General features: G+C 43.4%; 1 protein-coding gene across 1 annotated transcript; it reads right to left on the reverse strand.

Annotated features, from left to right (window-relative positions):
• Window positions 1-2,576: 2,576 nt before the first annotated feature.
• LOC148894193 (N-chimaerin-like) lies at window positions 2,577-10,736 on the reverse strand. Its single transcript, XM_089002681.1, has 7 exons — window positions 10,490-10,736; window positions 9,041-9,125; window positions 6,317-6,490; window positions 5,759-5,836; window positions 4,622-4,759; window positions 3,928-4,033; window positions 2,577-3,185 (listed from the first exon to the last, which is right to left on the reverse strand). Exons 1-7 carry the CDS (start codon window positions 10,733-10,735, stop codon window positions 3,014-3,016), a joined length of 999 nt encoding a protein of 332 aa, XP_088858807.1. The 5' UTR covers window position 10,736; the 3' UTR covers window positions 2,577-3,013.
• Between the last annotated feature and the right edge of the window lie 19 nt (window positions 10,737-10,755).

Raw genomic sequence — 10,755 nt, forward strand, 5'->3', positions numbered from 1 at the left:
AGAGCCCTGAAACTGTTTTATTGAATTCAACCTTCTTTTTCATGAAATTGATCGGCTCCTTTTCCGTCTTCTTTATCAATTTACCAAAGACGTTCATTTTTAATAATTGAGCTTGCTCGTTTCATTTTAGCGGTAACCTATCACGTGACCGAGAAGCACCGCCTTCACTGCCTCAAAAGTGGCACATTGTAGACAAGAGTAAGAGAGAATCAGCTTCCGAAATGAAAAATCGTAAAACAATGTAAGTTCTTTAGTCTTTCTGTGCGGCACTAAATTACCAGTGGGTAAATTATTCATTTTTTTTATGTTGGAGTCACGTCTCCTGAGCTTGCTTGCCTCGTCAGTGTGCCCCCACGCCGTGACGGGTCACTCAACTCAATCTCCTCACACCCGGCCGGGTGTTCAATCAACTGCCAGATCAAGCACGTAGCGTCATTCATCTCACTTAGGGTCAATCACTGTTTTGGCGACATCTGAATGAAGAGAGATTTAGCTTAACGCTCCACCAGCTCTTTCCAAATTTACACCATCATTTCAGAGGCGTCACGTGACACTGAAAAGTCAGCACTTAATTGAAGCATTTGCTGTATTTGTATTTATTACAATAAAAAAAAAGTGAATTCATGTTTTGGAATCATTGTTTGGCAAACAGAGAGTACAAATTTGCTTCTTTTATGTATCACTTTTGGTCTTTTTTCATCAAGTATTCATTTATTTATTTTTTTTTATATATTTCCAGTACACAGATTTTTTTTTTTGTGTGAAAATTGTGACTAACGTGGCGCCTCATCTACAGTAACAGGTGACCCAATTTATAAGCTAATGGTTGCGTTGTTGTTGCTGTAGTTTATTTTACAGTTATAAATAAATACAAAAATCAATACAAAATCAATAAAACCATCGGTTTTGTCCTGTATATGATAGCTGTCCATGTTAAGCGCTTTGTTCCAGCCTCAGCTATTGTTAAAGTGCTATATAAATCAACACGTATTGTTTTTTAAATGTATTATATTACAAAGCCCGCTAGCTTAATGTTAAAAAAACAATGGAAAACATCATCAACTCTTACTTTTAAATAAAAAGTAATATTTTCTATGTGAACAACTATCACGAGTCTTTATATTTGAATGAAAATAACCCGTCATGAAGTCAAGGGCCGAGTGAGCGATAATAATAGGATGCGGCTACGCTATGCTAACATTAGCGACATAGAAACAGAATAAAAGCTCATTTGTTCATCTATTCAGCCCAGCCAACAAAGGTCACTTTTGTCGTGGATCACAGCTCTTGAAATGAACGCTCATTAATTACGACGCGGGCCCACGCAAGCTGCGGCCAAGCGCTAGCTTATCGCGACATCGAACGCGGCGACGAGAAGCTTGATTATGGATGTGTGGATGACGAAGGGAGACATTTGGGGCGGGGGCTTAACGCTTGGATGAAAATCCAATTTTTCCACCGTGCAATCACCGGGAGACAAGTGAGGGCTCGCTTCATGTTAAATAAAGGTGACGCCGGGCCACGACAGATGATTGATTGGATGTCAAACGTTGATTGGGTGCGGGTTGGGGGTTAGAGGATCAAAAGAAAACACACAATAGTAACACAAGGATGTACAATTACAAAAATAAGAGTAAAGTGGTTATTCAATGAGATTAGACCACAAACACACGCTGTGTAAATTTGCATGCGTTGAACGCCGCTAGCCGGTTTGAGCTTCACAGCGAATTACTGTGAGTGATGAAGGGGCTTCGGCACGGTCACGTGGCGCCATGCTCTTAGGGACAACCTGTCATTGCTGATAATTATGCATAATCAAGGACAAACGGCGCCTTTCTCAAGGTTAGCCCGCAGCAAACTGCAACACACGCCAACCACAAACGCCAGGAAGAAATCAGCTATTTTCGGTGGAAGATGTGCTTCATTATGAACGGATGACAAACCGATGATATGATAGATGGAAATAAATCAATACATGCTTAATCGAGGAAAAGCATGAAAATGCTAATGTCAAGTGGAATTGAGCAATGTCTGCCATCTAGTGTTAAATGGTGATATTACAGCTTAAAACTTGAGAGGTTAGCTTTCAGCACTGACTCGAACAGACTTGCATTTCCACTGAAGTGAATTGACTCGACTCACAAGGTCGTGTTTTATCCATTTAATCAACTAAACCGATCATGCACAAGTTGTGTACAAATGTCGACGGTACAAAATTAATTGACAAAATCGACGTCCGTTGCAGAATGAGCAAAGTCGGGCAAAAATGCACACGTGTGTACACGTTGACGGGGAAAGGCTGAAAGGCTCATTCAATAAAGAGGTCATCAAAAATAAAATAAAATAAAATACAAAATAAATAACTAAAAATGACAATAAAAAAGTAAAACAAAATAAAAACAAATACAATAAAATAAAAGAAACTAAAATAATATAAAAAATTAATAACTAAAAATACAATCAAAAGAAAAACAAAATAAAAACAAGTAAAATTAAATTAAATTAAAAAAAAAAAACTACAAACAAAATAAAATAAAAGAAATAAAATACAAAAATACAAAATAAAAAAAAATAAAAACGTAAAAACAAATAAAAAAAAAAATAACATGAAATAAGGCATAAAAAGTACCAACAACTTCCCCCCCAAAAAATCAGTAGCTTACTTTTAGTTGAATGTATACAAGGCTTGAAGAGATGACTCGATGATAAGCAGGCAGGAACGTGGACGAAATCTATCACAGCACAGATGATTAAAAAAAAAAAAAATAGAATCACAGCAAAAACCATTTTTCCACATGCATGAGATATGACGACAAAAGCACGATGCATGCCGGTATGTCAGCTTGACGTGTCAATCCCCCGACAGAAATGGGGAAAAAAGTAAAGTACAGAGTGGAAGGTTCATCATCTGCATGGCACAAAGAGTATATTAGAAAGGGCAAAGAAAAGAAAGCGTTTGTTTGTTCATTGATTGAAAGTGTTGTTTGTTTTGCACCGTCTGCGAAGGATGCGTTCAGAAGAGGGCGTGGCCATTGTGAATGAGCACCTCCACCACCTGCCTCTGGTAACGGATGTCATTGAGGGCGCTCATGGCGTCAAGATCGGGCGTGCGCATGAGGGTGGGCCCGAAAACTATGGCCAGGTTCTCGGCGTTCATCAGGTTGGATTTCTCGTTTTGGGCCACCCTGAAACATCAAAGTGGGAGGAGTCACAAGCTTCTTTCTTTCTTTATCAGCCAGAACAGAAGAACATTTCACATTCGTATGTTATTTATTTGAAGCTATATCGTCAATCAAAGTCCAGTTACCACAATCAAAGTAGGAGTTACAAGAAGGTTGATTTGATTTTTTTATATTTATTTTATTTAGTGTTTATTTTTTTTATACTATATCCTTTAGAATTTGATCAGGGTGAGCGAGTAATGATATCGGGTATTGTCATTGGGCCGATACCGGCCCTTATTTCAAGGTATCAATCGGGTAGTTGTGAAGAATGCCGATACAGGTTGATAATTGATACTTTAGATCCTTCAAACTGTTGATATTGAAAAAAAGTCTTGCTTCTCAGCGCTTTTCTCAGCGTCCATTCAAATGTTATTTATCACGAACGCTAAAAGTATTTTAGTAACGGCGTGTATTACAAAGGAAATGGATGGAATTGTATCGGTTTGAAAACATATTTTTTTCCATTAACCATTTATTAATCTTTACAACAGGAAAAAAAAAATCAGTCGATATATATTTTGCTAATTCTGATGATTTTTTGGAGAGGGGGCTGAACGTCTGACTGCGTGCATTGAGACCAAGATCATCACTCATTCAGTATTCATGTACGACGACGTTAAACAGGACGACAAAAACAAAAATCCATCCATCAATCAATCAATCAAAACGTATCAATGTCAATTTGAAAATAGCTTTTGCTCACCTTTTCAAATGGGCCATGAGATATTTGAGCGTTTCGTTGTGCGATGCGGGCAGCAGAGCGAGCGCCTCTCGGAAAGCTTCAAGCTTCGTTTCCTGGTCTGACAACTCTGACGGGAAAAAAAATAAAAATAAAAAATAAATAAACGACATCCTGGTTAACTCATTCGCTGCCATTACCGAATTTGTTCAGGTTTAGTTCTTTCTTGCTTGGATGCCGATAAAGCGCTAGTCAGACCTCTGGTTTTTCCCTTCCACAAGGGGGGAGGATTGCCCCTTTTTTCCATCTACAGTAAAGTCTCGTTATATCGATATCGGATATATCGATAGTCCCGGTTATATCGATACTATTTCTATGCACGCACGGAGAAAATTACATGCAAACAGGGTCGGATATATCGATAGTCCCGGTTATAGCGATATTTTTTCCGACTCCCTTGAATATCGATATAACGAGACTTTACTGTACTTTCCATATACATAAACCACGATGTATTGTATTTTGTACGTGCGCCCCCATTTCAAGCTTAGATAAATCCAGACCCATACAACTTAGGAATTAACTATTTATTTTCTGATAAAAGATAGTCTGAGGTTTCTGAGGGGCTAATGCATGTTGCGGTCAACACAGAATATTGACAGGATGCATTCATTTCTGTGCACGCGTTTGGATGCGCGGAAGGCGGCGCGAGACTCACTGGCGGCCTGGATGAACCTGGGGTAAGCGTTGTACGAGATGACGGGGACGGGCAAATCCCGCAGGTAGAGCTTCAGAGCCCCCGCGATGATGTTGATGTCTTCGTACGCTCTCACCGAGATGTCCGTCTTCTCGCCGGCTGCAAAAAACAACACGTAAGAAGGCGCTTCGCCGTCGCCGCCGTTGAGGAGCTTTGACGGGGCGCGTCGCGAGCGGGCCGTGGCCTGGTTGCGCCGGCGGGCCCAACGTGGCGGCGCTGTGAGCATCTCTGTCACGAGTGATGTCCCGCACGGCCATCTGGGAAAGTCCATCGCTCTTCTTTCAAATTCACGCGCCGCAAAGGCCAACGAGAGCGCCTTGGCGCAACATCAATCGATTAGGATTCTTTTATTCTTCATGTGGCTCCACATAAAAATGTTCTTTTCTAATTGCCGGGGAAATGTGCCTACACTACTTTATGATTATTTATAAAGTGATATTAAATGGGAGTTCCATATTCAGGGTGCGAGGTTGTCATAGTGAATGAAAACAATAAAAAAAAAAAAATACAATGTTCTGAACAAACAGAACTAAAAATAGAGACCAAAGAGAGAAATGACAAAAAAACGTATTGACGTTCTAAAATACTGAAAACGAAGCTTGAGGTGTCAATTTAGCTGAAGAAGGAAAGTTAAACAGTCATTTGGGAATTGGTATTTATTTATTTAATATGTTATTTATTCAATTACTTCTTCATTTACTGTGTAATTTATGTATTTAATATTTTCCATTTTTATTCATTTTATTGTCATCATGTCTTTTCATTTTGTATGTATTTTTTCTCATTTTGCACTTGACAAATACTTGTGCCAAAAACAACAACTACAACTAATTGTAAAACGAAGCAAAGATGAGTTGTGAGACTTTAAAGTGTGTCATTTTGAGCTGAAAGCCCCCCACCCTAGGACGTCAGGGACTTTGGCATCAACGAAGCGTCTGAAGGACGCTTCGACACGCGTCCGTCCGCCCTCAAACTTGTCAGCGTTCTAATTCATCTCAAGTGACGGACGGACGGACGGACGGACGGTCCGTCATCGCGCGCCGCCGCCATGCAAATCAAAATCAGTCGGTGGCGTGAGCACAAAACAAAGATGCAAACCTTTGTCAAACGCCGTCTTGACTTCTTCTACCGCCTCGCTGAATCCCGAAACCCTGTAGAGACCTTCGGATTTCAGTCCTGAAGCACAAGGAAGACGCTTCAGGGAAAATCAACTCGTGGTAATGCTCATTTGAGAAATTCCACAACCCTTTCTTTAGAGAACAACTCATGTGACAACAACACACACGCAAACACACACACACACACACACACACACACACCCTCGCGTCTAAATAATATGCATGTCAGACTAAAATCATGGGCAGATGCGAATTGTTTTCTGCATGGCTAAGCAACCTAATAAAGATATAAATCAAATGGAACTTCCGACGTCACTCAGGGAGGGAGGGAGGAGGTACATGCCGCCTTCGAGGGTCCCGACATGTATTTCTCGTGAGAGACTGAGCTGAATCTCATCAAGCATTGGGTGAATATATTATTGGATGGCGACGAAAAGCTTTCTTCAGTGGTCATCTGTACTTCTTTCACGTCCACAGACGTATTGAACGGCGCGGATATTTTTTATCACATGAATGGAAAACCGAGCGGCACACCCACCTCTGGATTCGATCTCTCGTATGCACATGTCCACCACCATCGGGCGCGCCGTATTGTGCGCGTTGACTAAGGCGGTGAGGTCGCAGCTGTACACTTTGCGCACGTGTCCGAGGCTGGGCTTGCAGTTGTCGGGCACCAGCGGCGAACATCGTCTGTGGACGTTTACGCCGCAGTCTGAAACAAGAGGGGGCGTTGAGAAGCGCTCTGACGTTGTCCTTTGTCCAGCTAAACAATAGACGTTGTTGACGGGACTTGGGTTTTTTTTTTCAGTTCATCAACCTAATTGAGCTTTTTTCTATTGATTCAAATTCCACCGTCAAACAATTGAGGGCTTGATTGTGTTGAGGCCGGCAGAAAGAAAGAAAGAAAGAAAAAACAAATACAACAAAGGTCTGAGTCTTCTCAATCAACCCGGATGAAGGCATTACATCGATAAACGCAGTTGGGTTCGGAGATCGGCAGTCGTAGATTCGTGGAGTTCAAATCGTCGTTTATCTGCTACAAGCAAACTGAAAGCAAACGCAAGCTGTAGCATCCATTGACAAAAGCAATTTTCTTACATATCCTGTCCGGCGTAAATCCGCTTCAATTCCGAATGACTCAAATGAGAAGCAAGGTGCAAAGCGAAGACAGCTGTGGAGATTTGCCAATGGCTGTTTTCTAGATAAAGACGGACCGGTGAATTTGCAAAAGAAAGAACCACTTCACCATATGGGGTGAACAAGGGCCCAGCGGAGAACAGGCAATATGAGAGTTAGAGAGTGTCAATGAGGGAGATGTACGTAGCCAATCAGAAGGCGGCTCAAAAGGATGAGAAAATGGAGGCGGGCTGCCGGCTTTTTGTTTTTTTTGTTGTTGTTGTTGTTGCCCTCTTTCTCAAATCCAAGCTCACGCAGCAACAATGGCAACGGAAGCGGCAATTCAGCCGCTGCAGGCGAGACCAGACCTACTTTTGCAGACTAAAATGGAGCGGCTCCTCCAAGCTCTTTGATCTTTTCAGTCTTCTCTAATTTCACTGACATTTTCATCTGCATTTTTTAAGCCACACACACTCTAAAATTTCCTTTCCTTCAAAAGCGTACTCCTTCTCCATGCCGATGAACCCGGAAACGTTATTTAGATTAAGCGTGGGGGGGATGGTGGGATGAGGGGAGGGGTCTCCCAGGATTTAAAAAAAAAATGCAGCGTTTATACGCATGGGTGCAGAAATGTAATTACCTTGAAGAGATGATTTTCTTAAGGCTATCTGACAAGGGAGTATAATGGAGAAGGCCTGCGCCGCCGCCTTCGAGGGTCCCAGGTGGGCTGCGGGTGGACCATCCGAACGCGCTAGAACATCCGAACAACACCAGCAGGGACGACGGGCGAATAACATTTGACTGCGCCGTCAGCGTTTTGCTCCGGTTGCCATGGCGAGGAGGTGACGGCGGCGTCTAGCATGGCGAGCTTTAATGGCCACTTTTCCTGATAACTGACCTCCATTTTATCATCATCATCATCATCATCATAATAATAATCCATTTCATTCATAAGCTCCTTTCAAAACTCTCAAGGTCACTTTAGTCACGGGATACGTTTTTCTGTGGGTGAGCTGCGGCAGCCACGTGCGCCAGCGTTCACTCAACCAGGAAGTAACTCGAGTAGATAGAAAGCTAGCTAGCTAGGCAATAGATAGCTCATAGCTAGCCAGCTAGATAGCCATATAGCTAATAGCTAATAGCTAGATAGCCGGCCAGGGAGCTTTGGGGCGGTTTGAAGTTTGATAAATAATTCAGATGTAATAAAATGAAAGAGGGGGTGAAGCGCGCGACCACGCTAATGGGGGTTTTGAAGCGCTTTCGTTTGAAGATGTGTGGCTGCTTTCACGGCGCTATGAGCTCGCCACCTCATTAAAGAGACGTGCCAGCTTTGGTTTGCTTGGTGGGCATGACGAGACGATGCCGGGGAGCAAAGCGGGGGAGGGCTCGATGAGCAAACGTGGCACAGCAAGCGCCAAGCGAAAGGCCGAGCTCCGCCAAAATAGTTGAGCTCATACAAAAGGAGGCAAAAAAGGGGGCAGGTTTTGTTTCTGGTATGCAAATGTGAGCACCATGAAAGAGTTTTGCTGACCCAGATTTCGCCGCTGGTGCTGCTGGTAGTGCTGCAGAGCGAAGGAATGGCAGCGCGGCAGACTGGAAACATACGCAGCTGTAATTTGGATGCTGTCAGCTTTCAACGTGGAAGCATAAACAATTTACGTCGATGCTCCCGATGACATCGAAGGGACGGACGGGGGGCATATTTTGTCCCATCTGATGAGTCTAAGGTTTCTTACGCCGCATTGAATGTTTATCTAGTCCTATAAGTCAATATTCTGTGGGTCCTGGAATTCGAGTGACGATGACAAAAACCCTGGCACTGGACCGGACACATATTTACACATGCTGGCAGTAAATGAGTTAAGAAAAGGGTAGAAATGATTCTGTGTGGAACATCTTTTCAAATTCTCACAATCATGGAGCAATTGGAAGTGGAATCAGCGCGCCCCCGCTCCATGATACGAGCCCCACCCCCGCCGTCCCCCGCCCCCTTTAAGCCAATGTTTTTACTGTTGGGATTGTAGATGATTAAAAGGGAAAAGTAATCCGGCAGCAGATGCACTAAAAACCAAGTAACCTCCTTTTCACCAACGCTGATTTGATAATGGGCGAGGAGAGACGGCAGCCATCGGAAGCCATTTGGTACCTGTACACTTGAGCCCCTGAGCCATCAGACCCCACATGAAGTTTGCGCAGTGGCCGCACCAGCGAGGCCCGCGGAACGTTTGCACCTGCAGCACAAGAGCAAGCAAGAGGTCAAAAAGAAAAGATGCTCCATTCTCCTATTTGTCACAAATGGACTTCCTGGACTGGTTTTGTGGACGGACTTGACACACTGTTGTGATTTTCTTCTTTTCGTTTCATCGTTAGATTGCGTTATTTTTATAAGCTGGAAAATTCGCCCCTCCAAAATAAAACACCGCGGCGTTTCCAAATAGGGTAAAAAGCTACTGCTGACGGGAGTAATGGGTGTCAAGTCGTTTGTGTCGGAAGGAGACGCTGGGGGGCGACGCCACGAGCGCGATGGCAAATTTGCAAAGGAAACAGGCGACTCGGGCAGCTAGCAACAGCGAGCCAATCAGGAAAGGCCGCTGGGAGCCAGAAGCGGCACTTTGAGGCTTCAAGCGGACCAATCGAGAAGGAGTCCAAACAATCGTGGCACCGACAATGAGCTGAGGAAGCTTTAGCGGCTCCACTTTGGAATGTGGACAAAAACTATTTGGTGTGACCAAATTGATATGATTCATTTTGGAAACGTATTTTATTTCTATACTTAATTACGTATCTATCTCTGGATGTATTTATTTTTTAGTTTGTTTATTTATTCATCAATGTTATTTATTTAATTCATATATATTTATTTAGCGAGCTATTTGTGTTTGTCAATTTGTTTTTGTGTATTTATTTATTTAGCTATTTGAGTCTTTGTTAATTTTTGTTATTCATTTGTTTTTATGTATTTAATTTCTGAATTTCTTAATTAATTTCTTTATTCATTTATGAATCTATTCATTTGTCCATTCGTGTGTCCATTTAGTTTTCCGGATCTGTTTGAATGTAAAACATTAATAACCACAAAAGCAATAAGGGGAAAAATGGCCACCTCCCGAGATCAGAAGGCTCCATCCCATCCGGGGTCTTGGATGTTGCCGTTTTCTTCAAAATGCCTTTTTAAGTACAGGAAGTGCACTCTTATGTTTTCAAACGAAAAGAAAAGAAAAGAAAAGAAAAGAAAAGGGAACAAAGGCGGCGGCAGCGAGAGGGCGACAGCAGTTCAAAGCCTTTGCGAGTCACGTTTGTCAATTCCAAACAGAAGAGCGCACGTGGACGCCGTTTTTGTTGACTTCATCGGCGGCCTCCTTCTCCATCTGCCACTCGCATTAATTGCAGGGCGACCCCATGGATTTTTCTTCTGACAATTGTGCTTTCAATGGCATCTTCTACTCAGCGACAACCCCCCCCCCCCCTCCCTCATTTCGCATGCAGAATGCCAGCCGCGGGGAAGCGTGAGAAGCTGGCCGCCGTCCACACACGCGGTGAAAAGAACCCAGAAAGGTCAGGCCAGAAGATATTTGGCCACTTTTTTCTCTCTCACCTTGAAGTGATGGACTTTGCGCGAAATGGGCGCGTAGTCGCTTTCCTTCAAGGAGGCTCGGCGGACCAGAGAAGTCAGCTGCGAGTAGGCCAAGATTCGAAGCGGCTGCCAGAAAGCGGCGGAGGCTTTCCGGGGCGCCGTCCTCATCCCCAGAGCGCAAGCCAAAATCTCCTCTCGGTCGGCCTCCCCTTTGCTCCTTTGTCGCTCCTTTGTCGCGTCGCCCTCGCCAGCCTCATCGGACGGCATTCCTCCGCTGGCCCGCAGCT

Source organism: Hippocampus bargibanti, linkage group LG08, assembly GCF_051943395.1.
Source record: "Hippocampus bargibanti isolate YZ-2025 linkage group LG08, ASM5194339v1, whole genome shotgun sequence".
Lineage (NCBI taxonomy): Eukaryota > Metazoa > Chordata > Actinopteri > Syngnathiformes > Syngnathidae > Hippocampus > Hippocampus bargibanti.

Coding starts and splice junctions, on each gene's coding strand:
- LOC148894193 (XM_089002681.1), bottom strand. CDS start 10,735: ATGCCGTCCGATGAGGCTGGCGAGGGCGACGCGACAAAGGAGCGACAA. Junction 4,760..5,758: donor CAAGACGGCGTTTGACAAAG/GTTTGCATCTTT, acceptor TGTTTTTTGCAG/CCGGCGAGAAGACGGACATC. Junction 3,186..3,927: donor CTCATGGCCCATTTGAAAAG/GTGAGCAAAAGC, acceptor TTGATGTTTCAG/GGTGGCCCAAAACGAGAAAT.